This window comes from Orcinus orca, chromosome 10 (genome assembly GCF_937001465.1).
Source record: "Orcinus orca chromosome 10, mOrcOrc1.1, whole genome shotgun sequence".
Lineage (NCBI taxonomy): Eukaryota > Metazoa > Chordata > Mammalia > Artiodactyla > Delphinidae > Orcinus > Orcinus orca.
In genome coordinates this window covers 52,708,720-52,724,346 of record NC_064568.1, presented here as the reverse complement: position 1 = coordinate 52,724,346, position 15,627 = coordinate 52,708,720, and the positions used below count along the sequence as shown (strand labels likewise).

The 15,627-nt window shown below is 35.9% G+C and overlaps 1 protein-coding gene across 1 annotated transcript in view; it reads left to right on the top strand.

Moving 5' to 3' along the window:
* The window catches only part of STT3B (STT3 oligosaccharyltransferase complex catalytic subunit B), a 98,429-nt gene that overhangs the window by 74,919 nt on the left and 7,883 nt on the right, over positions 1-15,627 (top strand). The window contains exons 6-13 of the mRNA XM_004279682.4: positions 3,675-3,773; positions 4,907-5,053; positions 6,304-6,352; positions 7,737-7,891; positions 10,513-10,724; positions 11,962-12,149; positions 12,875-13,046; positions 13,918-14,091. Of these exons, the coding sequence (XP_004279730.1) occupies positions 3,675-3,773; positions 4,907-5,053; positions 6,304-6,352; positions 7,737-7,891; positions 10,513-10,724; positions 11,962-12,149; positions 12,875-13,046; positions 13,918-14,091 (1,196 nt within the window). The remainder of the gene's footprint in view (positions 1-3,674; positions 3,774-4,906; positions 5,054-6,303; positions 6,353-7,736; positions 7,892-10,512; positions 10,725-11,961; positions 12,150-12,874; positions 13,047-13,917; positions 14,092-15,627) is intronic.

The following is a 15,627-nucleotide window of genomic DNA, read 5'->3' as shown; positions in this document are numbered from 1 at the left end:
TAGAGAATGGTATGGGTGTTGTCAACTGCCTCTTCAATGCCCATGTCAAGAAGAGGAGCTCTCTCCCTCTAAATTTTTATAGAGCCAGGGGTTTTTCCACTAATGTCACATGTACTTGCTTCATTGTATTGTGGTTATTTGTGTACATCTCTGATTTTCCTAATTACATATCTAACTCTTAGACGATAGGTTTGATCTTAATAAGATTTTGTATTTTTAGAAAGTCTTGACCATGAGAGACATAAACTTAATATTTGAATGAATTAATTAAAGAGATAATTTTTTTTTTTTTTTTTTTTTTTTGCGGTACGTGGGACTCTCACTGTTGTGGCCTCTCCTGTCGCGGAGCACAGGCTCTGGACACGCAGGCTCAGCAGCCATGGCTCACAGGCCTAGCCGCTCCGCAGCATGTCGGATCTTCTCGGACTGGGGCACGAACCCGTGTCCCCTGCATCGGCAGGCAGACTGTCAGCCACTGCGCCACCAGGGAAGCCCCAAGAGATAATTTTTAAACACACTGTTTGATGCTGTGGTATAAAGACTGGAGAAAAACTTGTTTTCATTTTGCAGTGGAGATTGTGTTTATTTTTAAGAATTGAAAGTTACTTCACTATTTCTTAATACTCAAGTATATCTAATTCTTTTTTTCTTTGTTTTAAAACATGGGTTTGTAAATGGGATTTAAACTGAGGTATGGAGATGTATATCTAATTTTACAGGTTCAAGAAGAAGGGCAGTATTAAAAAAAGCAAGATGAGCTTGTGACATTTTATTTTACTTGGCAGGCAGTCCTGAATTTAATAGTGTTAGAAAAACAAAATTCAACTGAGTAAATTTTAAGTATTTAATTGGCTTTATGAATGATTCATAAGTTGAGTGGCATCACATCTAGCCAAGTAGAAAGGAGCTCCAAAGAGCCTCAGAAAGGGAAAGATTTTTATAGGCAAGACAAGGAAATTCACAAACAGAAATGCCTTTCAGGCTTAGGTAACCTACCTTTTGGGGAGGGAAGGGTCTATGTGTCAGATTACCTCATCTTTCTTTGGTGCGGGGGGTTTAGAAAGCATTACCTCATTGGTGCTGACCAGAAAATTCCACATTGACCAGTTAGGATTGCATTCCTGGGGAAGGTTGTGACTGCAATTAAGGTTATGAATTAAGTTTTGATTTTAGCCCAGGTGACTCCATTTGGGGCCTGTCATTTCTTTAACAATGGAAATATTGGTGTGTTAAAGAGTGCTGTGAAGTAGAACATATATCCCCCTATGTAAACATCTCAGTATCAGTGACCCAAAAAAGATAAAAATAGGGAAGACATGAATCCAATTCTCTGAAAAGGAAATGGTTATCTTTGGATTATTGCATATAGCACATTTATCAGCTTTGTATCATTGGTGCATGTAAGTAGGTATAAATGAGGTTAATTTGGATAGAGGAATGTTTATAGGTAAAATATTGTTGAGAACTTGTCTGTTTCTGTTAGTTCAGATTTATTTGACATTAACCTATATTTACAAAGTAATGTTTACAAATTAAAGTCCCACCTGGCCTTTTTTATGTTTGCTGAGATTGAACTTCTTTTTCTTGAACTCATCTTCATCTTTTTATTAACTTGAACTCTAGTGTACCTACTTCTTTTTTTTTTTTAAATTTTATTTATTTATTTATTTTTGGCTGCGTTGGGTCTTTGTTGCTGTGCGCGGGCTTTCTTTAGTTGCGGCGAGCGGGGGCTACTCTTCGTTGCAGTGTGTAGGCTTCTCATTGCGGTGGCTTCTCTTGTTACGGATCATGGGCTCTAGGCGTGTGGGCTTCAGTAGTTGTGGCTCACGGACTCTAGAGCACAGGCTCGGTAGTTGCGGCGCACGTGCTTAGTTGCTCCGCGGCATGTGGGATCTTCCTGGACCAGGGCTCGAACCTGTGTCCCCTGCATTGGCAGGCGGATTCTTAACCACTGTGCCACCAGGGAAGCCCCTCTAATTGTGCCTTTGTGTGTTCAGTATTTCTCCAGGGTTTAATTTCTCAGCTCTAGGTGTCTAAAAGACCTGTTGATCATAGAATCTTAGCTTATTATTATTGGGGCAGAAGAGGGGAGGGATCTACAAATCTTGTCTAAACTCCTCATTCTGTCGCGAGGAGACAAACTTTTGTTTTAAGTAGTTGTTCAAGGTCACACAATGACCTTTTTCCCATTTTTTTTCTAATTCTGCCTCTGTGACTCTTCGTCTGGGTGTCTACACAGACTGATTTGTTAAAGAAACATACTGTTATTAGATAACCCATCAACCAAATCGGTTGGCAGTTCAAATATATGTGACATAGAAATTCTTATTTATATTTACTTAACTTTTATTGCATTTGTGTTCAGCTGTCTTATTGAGGGAAATTGTATTCCAACATTAATATGTCTGGAAAGTACATTGTTGGATGTGTTACTTCTGCAGCGTCCTCTAGACAACTGGTTCTCTATTAGCTTGAGGTCATCAGAAACTTTATACATTGGTCCTTCCTATTACATTTACTTAAGCTTCTTATCCTTTTTCTAACACTGTAGTCATCTCTCATCAGACAGCTTGGAAGGCAACTTAACATTTGAACCATTAACACATAATTTACCTTCTATAAATGGATTTCTTTTAAAAGCAAATAAGCATTCTTTCTCAGCTGAGTTGAGTGAAGAGAAGCATATGCTGTGCTGTACAATGTGTAGCATACAGATATGCCTGCTATAACAGTTCTCTTGCAGTTTTTTTTTCTAATAGAGTATTTTATTTGCCAACAACTAAATATTGACTGTACTTCATAAAGTATGTGAGTAAGCTTTATAAATGGAATAATCTTCACATTAACTATTTTACATGAGTTTTAACTCCATTTCTAAATAATTTTTAATTACAGTGATTCCAAATACTTTCACTGTAATCAGCTTGTCTGGTAGTGATCTGTGAACACCTAAATGCAAAAATAAGTCTGTTATACAAATTGTAGCCCCTCCCCAATTTACCTATACACTTAGGTTGATATAAGCCGAGAATAATATATAGTATATTCAGTGCCAAGAGCAAATAAGTTTCCTTTATTAGATCCTAATAAATTCAGTAACTAGTCTGTTTTATGGCTTGACTTCTGTGTACTTAGTTCTTTTGTTCTTTAATCACATAAAACTTAGTGGATAGACATAAGATTTTTTTTTAAACTGGTTAAGTACTGTACAAAAGTGTTAGGAGACTATAAATAGGGTGTGAATACTTAAAAGCTTTTGAGACAATAGCAGCTATTCGTAATATGATGATAAGTATTCATTTGGTCATGCATACTTTATTTATGGGTTAATGCCAATAGGAATGGTGTTTACTTATATATTACATAGCTTCTTGGGTTATGTCATTGATTATTAATGATAGATTGAAAAAAAACTTGATTCCATTTTCAGGAGAGTAAAACAGCACCAGTCTCCTTAAAATAATATTTTTTAAAATGGCAGAAAGAATTTCACGATTTATAATGTATGATTAACCATCAAATATGTATCAAATACAATAGTCACTTCAGTATTCTATTCTTAAAATAAGTTCAGTTAAAACTTTGCTAAAAATATATGAGTTGTGTATATATTTATGTTTGAAGTACTTATTGGTAGTAGTAAATTATCCTTGTTTCCTATTTTGTCTTTATAGCATATAGCACTTTCTATATTGTGGGCTTAATATTATCCATGCAGATACCCTTTGTGGGATTCCAGCCAATCAGAACAAGTGAACACATGGCAGCTGCAGGTATGAAAAATATTTATTTTGTTTCTTCTAAGGAATCTGTGAAGGTATGACTGGCCGATCTTCAGTGGAATGAAGGGTTCTTTTGGGGTTTTGTAGTTGTTTTTAATTTTCATCGTATTGGTTCTAAAACATCACCACTATAAAATATGAATATCATAGAGTTTATCGAGACTTTCTGATACTGTACGCCTAAAAGTGCTTATCTTGCCAGCTGTGACTGTTTTGAAAAAGCAAAACATCCTTTTTTGCAAACACTAAATAACATTTGCTTTGTATAAATTAAATAGTGTATCTGTACACTGAGTTACTGTATCACTGAGTTTTCATTTTACCAAATTTAGATGGAACATTTCATTTTTATGTTCCATACGTCTCACTAAAATATTTTATCCATATCTACTAACTGGAATTAATGGCTTTCATATTGATTATAAGGTCATATAATTTCTCTCCCTAAAGCAGAGCATTTTGCCATCATTAATCTCGGTCACAAATAACAAGATACAGTGGGAGATCTGTGAATAAAACTTTATCAGAGATTCTCCACACAAGGTGCATGATCCATAGGAAGTCTGTGGGTAGTTATTTTGTTTGTAGCATTTTATAAATATCAGCATATTTAACTTTCTGAGATGATGTTCCATAGCTTTTATCATCAGATTCTCAGTAAGAATCTTGAACCATCTCCATCCCCCACCCAACTATAAACAGTAACCATATATCAGGATTCTTCTGATCCAGGTCAGTTGTATCCTTCAGTAAATCTGAGAATTATTTTTTTAATGATGTTTCTTTATTTTTTAAATTTTTTTTCCTAGAAAACATGTTGCTAAAATATGGGACAAAGGGTGGAATTTAATGTGCTGAATAGGCTTCAGTTACTGAAATGAGATTTTTCTTGCCTGGTCCATGTGTGGGGAGTCTGATCATTTTGAAAAAAATATGTAACACAATTTTTTGGGTGTATTAATTGGTTAACTGTCATTTGACAAAGGAAATGTCAGATCAAATGACTAGTCTCTGATATATGAATGGTACAAGGTATTCTAAGAAGGTCTTCCAAATTAACGTTTGTAAATGTCCTTGGTAAAAATGCTTTGTTGATTACTTATATGAACCTTTTCTTTAATTAGGTGTCTTTGCATTGCTGCAAGCTTATGCTTTCTTGCAGTATCTGAGAGACCGATTAACAAAACAAGAGTTCCAGACCCTGTTCTTTTTGGGTGTATCACTAGCTGCAGGTGCTGTGTTCCTTAGTGTCATCTATTTGACTTATACAGGTAGGTGTCATCACCCGTAGGATATGAATCTTGTCTCTAGGTTATTGCAAAAGATAATTCTTTTTCAAATTTTGTACATGTTGCATTTATCCTAGTAGTTGAAATATTGTGGTTTCTTTACAAACTGTATGAAAATAATAGTCAAAGGTTCTAAAATGTGAATAGCAGTACAAATTTTGATTTTTTTTTAACAGTATCTTAATTTTGCTGCTTCAGGTTCTGATAAATCCACTTTCAAACATCCTTCTCTTGATGGATGAATAGACCCAAAATGTATAAAATTCAAAGCTTCCAGTATTAACAGTGCAGGTTTACCCTCCCTTGTGTACATATACTCTATCTCCTGATTTTAAACAGTCAACCAGATAAGTTTCAGTCTGCTTCTGGATTCTGAGTTAATTTCTAATCCTGACTCTACTAGTCCCTAGAAATAAGTCAAATTCTTTCTGAAGGTATGTCAAATTAATGTACCAGCCTACGTCATAAAATCATGAAGAATTAATTGACAGGAATAAAAGGCACGAATGTTTAAAATCATCTTTGTGGACTGCCCTGGTGGCACAGTAGTTGGGAGTACACCTGCCAATGCAGGGGACACGAGTTCGAGCCCTGGTCCAGGAAGATCCCGCATGCTGTGGAGCAACTAAGCCCATGTGCCACAACTACTGAGCCTGTACTCTGGAGCCTGTGAGCCATAACTACTGAAGCCCTCGTGCCTAGAGCCTATGCTCCACAACAAGAGAAGCCACCGCAATGAGAAGCCTGTGTACCGCAACAAGGATTAGCCCCCGCTCGATACAACTAGAGAAAGCCCATTCGCAGCAATGAAGATCCAACGCAGCCAAAAATAAATAAAAGATAAATAAATTTTTTAAAAAATTAAAATCATCTTTGTAATTTATCTAAATTTGGCATACTGGACACCTCACTTTTTAAAATTATCCAATGCTATCTTAATACCTTAGCTTTATTTTACTAGTCAACTAGAGGTTTAAGAGAGAATTGGAAAACGTTCTACAATTTTATCTGTCAACTTGTTGTATTTCTCTGGAAATGTAATGTCCATGGATTTTTTTTTATTTGATCCCTAATCTTATTCTATCTGACTGCCAGCTGTGTGAAATACGTTGTCACCTATTTTTTTAAAAACAAGAATTCTTTTAATATTAGCTTAAATTAATCCATAATAATCAATAAACATAAAAACAGTGAAAAGGCAGATTAATTTCCTCTACACTTTTCCTTCCAAGGTTACATTGCACCATGGAGTGGCAGGTTTTACTCATTGTGGGATACTGGGTAAGTGCAGATAAGTTATTTGCCCTCATGTTATTTTCCTTTTGTCGTCTGTTCTTTATTAGTATCTCTGTCAATACCTGGGCAACATTTCTAAAGTATCTAGCATGTACTAGTTTAGTAAATGTTGTATTTTGTCTGTTATAATACCTGTTTGGAATTCACCTTTAGTGTGATTATGTAAGTCACATTTCTGTTCATTGGCAACTCCTTATTTTAGTTTTATTTGTTAAAACATTTCAGGTAACGTGTGCCATTTTAGTAATTGATTTTTGTTTTTACCAATGTATTCAAAGTTTCCATCTGTTAGTAATATTTAATTTTTAATCATTAAGGATAGATGCTATGTTATAGCATCTGTATGCCATAGATATGAAGAAAAATTTAACTTTCTTTTTAATACCACATTATCTAAGTTTCTTGATATTTTTTAACCTATCAAATATACTAGAGAATATTTGTCGTGCTTTTTAAGAGTGCTATTATAAAAAGAGTTAGTAAAAAAAAATTAGTTTTAAATTAGCTCAATAATTTTTTATCTCTAGAAATATTTTCCTAAGGATAAGAAAATATCTCTTGGTGATAATTTACTTCTCTCCCTTGATTCTGCTATTCCATCTTTTTTGTTACTCTTCATGTGGCCGAATAAAAAACCTACCACAATTTATTGAACAGGCCTGCCCTTTGGTGTGATACCAAAAGGGCTCCTGCCCATGACTAATTAAAGGGCATAAGCAAATTATGTATGAATGGCTGAAGCTAATAGACACAAACTTCCAGAGATCAGCCTTTGCATCACCAGAGTTTGAGGGAAAACCCCAGTTGTAGAAGTTAGTTATTCTGATTAGGTTAAAATCCTAGGTTAAATTTTTCTTAGTCATACTTATTCTTGCTTTCAGACTTTAACTGACCACTTTGGAATTTCAGGGAAAATTTGTCCTGTCTTTTCCATTTCCCTCACCAGCCTCTGTGCCATCTCCTTGTTAAGAAAGGTATTGTGGCAATATGATATGTTATCGGATAAGGTATTTCTGCTAGTAATAAGTCCAGAAGATAGTGAAACTCGTTGATGCAAACTTAGAAAAGTACTAAGTTAAAACTGCAAAACAAATTCCTATTTGAGCAAAGATTTTTGTGTTAGAAGTCAGAGCCAACACTTTTATAACTGGCCTTAGATAATTCTGATTTTAGGAGGGGCATATTGGTTTTGGTTTTACCAGTGTGTATCAGAATTATTTCCACTCTAGCTGGTTACATTGGAATATACTTTTAAGCAAGAAGAGGTAGGGATAGGAACCATATCTACAATCAGAGAAAGTTTAGTCATCTAAAAGGAACTCCTGTTTTATCATTTACTTTTAAATAATGTTAACTTTTTTAATACCAGGTATGCAAAAATACACATTCCAATTATTGCGTCAGTGTCTGAGCATCAACCTACAACTTGGGTATCTTTCTTCTTTGATCTACATATTCTTGTGTGTACCTTCCCAGCAGGCCTGTGGTTCTGCATTAAAAATATCAACGATGAAAGAGTATTTGGTAAGAGATTTTTAATAAGTACTTTGATTTATTTATTTTTGTTGAGATTATCACTGCACTTTAAAGTTTTATTTTTCGGCATTGCACTTTTTTTTTTTTTTTGCGGTGCTCAGGCCTCTCACTGTTGTGGCCTTTCCCATTGCGGAGCACAGTCTCCGGACATGCAGGCCCAGCGGCCATGGCTCACGGGCCCAGCCACTCCGCGACATGTGGGATCTTCCCGGACCGGGGCACGAACCTGTGTCCCCTGCATCGGCAGGCGGACTCTCAACCACTGCGCCACCAGGGAAGCCCCTAAAGTTTTATTTTTCTTTGCTTGACTCTATGCATATTTAAGATCAACTTTCCTCTTACTTTGCATAAGTGCTTAACTAAGAAAAATTCAGTGAATTTGCATTATATATACTCTAATTATTAACTTTTCATTTTGGACTAGTATATAAATTTTTCATTCAATTTATTGTTTTCTGAGAGGTTAATGTAATTATAGTCTGTGGCTGAGAATTGGAAATTATAACTGTTGACAGAATAGACTTGACTTTATTTTCTCAGTTAAATCCAATCAAGTAGGAAGAAGTTTGCAGGGGCATCCATGATCCAAATTTCAGTGCAAAAGTACATTTTGTAATGGAATAAGAATCACCTTTAAGTAACACCCTCTTGACTGATTTGTGTAATTTCCAACTTACAAGACTTAGATATACAAACTATTTTAAAGGCAGTGTTTAGGATCTGACATTCAAAATATAAATGGACAGAATAAACAGATACCAAACACTTTTATGTAATTCAGTCATCACAAGAAGTATGCTGTGGCTGTTTTGCATTTGATAAAACCTGAAACTGAAAAAGCTTTGTAATATGCACAGGGTCACACAAGCAAATAGTTTGTGCAAGTATGGGTCCTGGACCATTAGAGACACTCAAAAGTTACTGTTGCAGAGTGAAGTCAGGAGAGATAAAATAGCATCTGCATAGGTTCTAACCAAAGGATGACACTCCTTCTTTTCTGGTTTCTATAGGTCAGTGGACTCTGGATAAGGCCATGTTAATATTGCATCATTCAAAAAGATTTTAGCTTAGACATATTGCCCACTCATGACTTAGCAGTCCCAATCCTAGGTATATACCCAAGAGAAGTAAGTGCATGTGTCCCATAAAGGACATGTTTAAGAGTATATACATAGCAACTTTATCCATAATAGCCCTGAATTAGAAACATTCCAAAGGTTATCAGCAGTAGGATAAAGAGATTATGTATTTGTACAGTAGAATACAACACAACAATTAATAAAAGAATAGCATGGGTAATTAAAAGAAACCAGTACAAAAGAGAACATTTTTATATAATTTCATTACTATGAAGTTTAAGAATAAGGAAAACTAAATTATTGCTTTAAAAGTCCAAATAGTGATTACCTTTTTGGACTTTTAAGGTAAAAAAGGGTGGGGGGTGAGGGGAGCAGTTATTGACTGGGAAGAGGCATGAGGGATTCTCCTGAGGAGGTATACAGATGTTCTGTATTTCGATATGGGTGGTAATTACATAGGTGTGTGCATATATAAAAATCCATTGAGATAAACAATATGGTATAATAAATGTATTTTTTAGTCAGGAAAAAAAATGTGAATTAGCTTCAAATGAGATAGGCACCCAAATGACTCATTAACTTTGTAAAGTCATATAGCCTCTAGCCAGAAATGATAGAGCCTTTCCTTGTGGTGAGCACATTATCTGGAAAGCTTTGACTATTGGAAATTACTTCCAATTTTTGTTTTTTAAGTTTCTTGGCAATAACTTTATAAGTTCCTCCTTTGGTAATAAATTATATTCTTCTCATCCCATTCTTACTTTAAAGCAGGCTTTATGCCAGATACTGGCACAGACTTTTCATAGACTTTGATTCTATAAACTTACTGTGCCTAATAATACAATTCACCAAACATGTTTTCATCTGTCAGTTAATGTATTTTTCTAATATGTGATGCTGTTGACAAATAATTGTCTCATTCCCCATAGTAGCTATAATTAAACTTGAAACATGATATGCTTCTCTAAACTGTTGATATGCAGTGTTTATTTTGTCAACACTAGTTATAATTTCTAAATATGACTTTTAAATTGGTTAGCATTATCAATTCAAAAACAATTAGGGCTTCCCTGATGGCACAGTGGTTAAGAATACGCCTGCCAATGCAGGGGACACGGGTTTGAGCCATGGTCTAGGAAGATCCCACATGCCGTGGAGCAACTAAGCCCATGCTCCACAACTTCTGAGCCCACGTGCCACAACTACTGAAGCACACGCACCTAGAGCCTGTGCTCTGCAGCAAGAGAAGCCAACGCAGTGAGAAGCCTGTGCACTGCAACAAAGAGTAGCCCCAGCTTGCCACAACTAGAGAAAGCCTGCGTGCAACAACAAAGACCCAACACAGCCAAAAACAAAATAAATTTATTTTTTTTAAAAAGTTCCTCTTTAAGTAAATAAATAAATAAAACAGCCCTTTTATGAGATGTTTGTCTGTTTTTAGATTTTGTTTTAAATAGTTTTAAATAGTTAGTGGAGTTTCCAGGGACCCTTTTCTCTTCTAAAGTGTTACGAGAGAACTTGTCTTTGCAGTTGCTCTGTATGCCATCAGTGCTGTCTACTTTGCTGGCGTGATGGTGCGGCTGATGTTGACCTTGACTCCAGTCGTCTGTATGCTGTCTGCAATTGCATTCTCAAATGTTTTTGAGCATTATTTGGGGGATGACATGAAAAGGGAAAACCCACCTGTGGAGGACAGCAGTGATGAGGATGACAAGAGAAACCCAGGAAATTTGTATGATAAGGTGGGAAATCTAAAGTAAGGCCTTTAAAATTTTTACGTGTTTTATTTTTCCACCACAGTAAGAACTTGTATATATTATGAAGGGTGATTAAACAAGAATTTAGTCAAACTATGACATTTCTAGTTGGTCTTTACTGCTTGCCTCAAATTTTGAATCCTGGTTGGTCTTTTCACTCAGAAAGCTGGTGCTCTACTAAATTACATAAAATTTAGCGCTATAAATCCTTCTGAAACAATGTGCAAAGTGCTTATCCTTGAGGTCCATATTCACTGTAAACTTTTAAAATATTTGGTTGACTGAATAGTGATTCACGAGGGGAATAAGTGCCTTAAAAAAAAAGTCTCCAGTTCGTTAGCACTAGGTGGCTGGCCCATATAATAATGTAATTCACTTTTAACTTCTCAGCTAACAGAGCAGGATTATATTTGGTGCAAGTGTGGAAAAGACTTAGAATCAGAGCACTTGTCTTGGATGACATAGTAAACTTTATTAACTAGATTTTTAAGTAGCAATAAGCAATGAAGAACTTCGCAGTATATGTATTAATTTTGAAATTTTCTTTCTTTACTATATAGGTCCAGTATTATTCATACAGATTAGTGCTAATAAGGCACCTGCTTTTGTGTTTGTGATGTTCTGTTTTGTGGTTTCTTAATAACTAGCCTTGCAATTTAGAACCTGACTGTTCTGTTCTCTGTTCCGTGAGGTTTTTGTTTTGTTTTCAAAAATGTAATCTTGATTTTAACAAGTCTGTTGGTTTGGGGTTTGGAAATTAGAAAACTGATTCTGATAATGCAGGTTTTTCCTATACTAAAGTCCTACATGGTCTGGATTATAAGCCGGATATTGCTGTTTTCACGGTGAGGAATTCAGATTTTTTATAAGAAAAGGTGGCCAGCATGAGACCATTTGGTTATCTCCTTTGTATTTACATAAAACATAAGGACAGTTGAGTTTGAAAGCAGCTTCTTACTGGAGATTTTTTGCTCTGCAACCTGCTCCTGGATTGGGTTTAGTTCCAGGAAGCCTTCTCATTCACATTTGACTTTAGAATTCACCTTGATAATTTTTAGAAAATGTTGTATGACCCACATGAGAATTCCTGATGGTTATACATTTTCCTTCTGAAAGAATTAAATTGATAGATAACATTCTCCCAACCTTCTCCCTTTTGAGTGTCTTAATGAAAGCAAGTCAAATGATGAATTTGTCTCATCAGTTTTTTTTGCATTTTCAGGCAGGTAAAGTGAGGAAGCATGTAACTGAACAGGAAAAAACTGAAGAGGGATTAGGTCCTAATATAAAAAGCATTGTTACCATGTTGATGCTGATGCTGTTGATGATGTTTGCAGTCCACTGTACCTGGGTCACAAGCAATGCCTACTCCAGCCCAAGTGTGGTCCTGGCCTCTTACAATCATGACGGGTAAGAAGACAACTTGACTACAAGAGGATTTTATACCTACCCTTTTTTCCTGTCTCAAAAGATAGAATTCAAAGATGTTTGTGAAGCTCTGCATTTGAATCTGCTGTGCTTTTCTTGTGACCTTTCCCCTGCCTGTCCCCTTTGGTAGAAGTAGGTAATAATCATTGTATTTCATGCTCTTTTCCAAAATATCTTTGCATATATAACATACACATTAGTCTTTCTCAAAGTGTTGTGCTTGGACACAGCATCATCATTACCAGGAAATCCTTTAGAAATGTAAATTCTTGACCCCACCTCAGTGTGTGAATGAGAAACCTGGGGGTGAGACTCAGTGATCTGTGGTTTAATAAGCCCCCCTGGTGATTCTGATACAGCTACAGTTTAAGAACAGCTGGTTTATGTACTGCAACCCCGCATTCCCACTCCAGCTTCTGCTTCACTTGGGTGCTCATTAGACTTGCCCAGTATCAGGCTCCACCCCAGAACTACTAAACCAGAATTTGCTTTTTTACAAGATGGCCTGGTGGTTTGTATGCATATTAAAGTCTAAGAAGCACTAGTCTAGCTCTCCATTGATTTTTTTTTTTTCTCCCTACCATGGAGGCTTTTAACTACCATCCTTAAAATATGAAATTACTTAGTGGCCTGGCACCTCAAGGTTTTAAGTTACCATCTTCACACTTCCAAGATATCATTTAAAAGAATATTGTGATTGTTTTCAGCACCAGGAATATCTTAGATGATTTTAGAGAAGCTTACTTTTGGCTGAGGCAAAATACAGATGAACATGCCCGAGTGATGTCTTGGTGGGATTATGGCTATCAAATAGCTGGGATGGCTAATAGAACTACTTTGGTGGATAATAACACCTGGAATAACAGCCACATAGCACTGGTAAGAATTTGATCAACAAAAGATCAAAAGTTACAAACCTTTATTCACTACTTAGCAATCAGACTTCACTTGTGATTAAGTAGGAAAAATGTGGGTGAAAGTACTCTTTGCTTGCTGAATTTTGAACATACTTCTCTACATATTTATTCAATAAAGTGAGTTCAAGGTATGCTTATTTTGTTTTTAAGAATAGAATTTATTTAAGTATCATTCAGAATTGTAGGCTGTTTGCTGGAGAATAGGCAAAATCTGAAACTTAAAATATTATATTTGTCTTGTATTTTCCATTTCATAAGTTAAGTATTTGCAAATATGTAAAACAAATGCACTGTGTTTTATGGGCATGCAAATTATGTTCGCTCTAGCTATTAAATAACTAATTTACGTTAATTAAAGTAATCACCTCTCTGTTCTTTAAAGATTTTAAATAGATAACTGGGCGTTAGCCAAATGAATTCTCTTTGTATTAGTGTTGTAACTAATCATTAGATGTTTAGTAAACTGAAGAGAAGAATATATTTGTGCTAGCTAGATGGATGGTCATCCTCGGCCTGAGGTTATGAGAAGTTCTACTTCTTTTAAGCTTGCCTGCTTTCATATTAAAATGTTAATTTCATGAGACCTAATTATTAGCAAAATATTAGAGCATGTATTTCTGATTTTGACATTTCTGCTATAATTGGTTGTAGTAAGTGAGGTGCTTATAAATCTCAGTAAATCTGTTGAATTCATAGCAAATCATTTTTATAAAAAAGTCCATGTAAATCAAACTCTTGAGATGCATTCCATCTTAAAGTAAAAATGTACGTCCATTTTTATTTTTAGTGTATTTTGGGACTAAGTACACCCATTCTCATTTTTTATTCTGTAGGTGGGAAAAGCCATGTCTTCAAATGAAACAGCAGCCTATAAAATCATGAGGAGTCTGGATGTAGATTATGTTTTGGTTATTTTTGGAGGGGTTATTGGGTATTCTGGTGATGATATCAACAAATTTCTCTGGATGGTTAGGATAGCTGAAGGGGAACATCCAAAAGACATTCGGGTAAGAAACTAGGTTGTTCTCGGTGTGTGAAAGACAGCTCCCAGTAGCCCTCTTACCTTGTTAATTGCATTGTGTTTGTTTTCATTATCCTATCCCCCAAATTAGTTCTTCAGTCTGACTTTACTGTTTATTAAAGATACCATAAGCATTTTCCCAGGTTTAAAACTTTGGAAACTCATACCTGGTACTTCCATTCTCCCCTACAAAGCAATCCCTTGTCAAAATTCTTGCCTTTACTCCTTACAGCCTGTCACTTCTGCCCTTTCCTTCCATTTTCATTGCTTCCACTCTGGCATTGACCCCTATGCTCGTAAACCTGAAATAGGACAGTAGCCTTGAACTTGCTATCTTTGCCTTAGTCTTGTTCCCTCTCCCAGTCTAACATGACGTTGATCATGTAACTTCCCAGCTTTTTTTTTTTTTTTAAGGAAAGGGGCCTTGAAACCAGACAGACATGAGTTGGAACTAAACCCTGCCACTGCCAGCTTGGTGCTATGGGCAAGTTGTTTTTCAGCCAGTCAGCATTATATGCTTTGAGCACTAGGTCTTGTTCTAGGTTCTAGTGTTATAATTGTGATTACGGCTGTTTCAGTTGATCACTAACAGATGCCAGGAATAATTCATTTGTACTCCTGTTATGAGAATTTATAGTAACATAGATGAAACCTCAGCCTAGTGGCTGGTTTGAAATAATCATAATGATGATTGAAATAATGAAGCAGTGGTATGAAATCCAAACGCTTTAGCTCAGAATGCACAACCCCTTAATACTTCACTTTCCTTTGCTGGCCTCTTGTCCTTCTATCACCTTTTTCTACTCTGTCGATCTACTCTAGCCCGTGAAACTTGCCTCGTGGTTTCTTTCCTTGGCTCATCTGACACACGTGTTTATACAGTTTTCTTCTTGGAGTACCTTCCCTACCACAGATTAGTCCCCTCTCCAGAAGCCCTTCTCTGGTGCATTATCAGATCACATCCAGCCTGGTTTGTAGGTAGATTCTGTTGTATCTCTCCCACTCAGCTGTGAGCTCAGAGAGGTTGGGCACCCAGCACTGTGGTTTACGTGGTGAAGGCACAAAAGATGAGAGTAAGATTCACTGCTGATCCAGAATAAAAGAACCTTTTGGGAAAATGTATGAATGTGTTTTATGTGACAGGGATGAAGTCGAGTAAAGCCCCAGATTTCTTGTTTAAGTGTAAATGCTGTGACATTTCCCCTTAACTACGATTAATAAACAGTATTACCTTGTGTTAAATTGGTCTTAATTTAATCCTCCTAGTATATAATTTTCATTTGTGCATTTGCTTTAGCAGTGTTAAAACTGACGTGGTAGATCCAGATATATGCTTTGAACCATTTATATAGAGAAAAATCCTAAATTCCTATGCTTTGTGAATAGGTAATTTACACATTCACATGGTTCAAAAAATAAAATATAAAGGGATATACAGTAAAAGTTTACACCCCCCACCCCAAGAAAAGGAAAAGAAAAAAGTCCATGGTAGTCTCTTACTATTTTCTTATGATTCTTATTG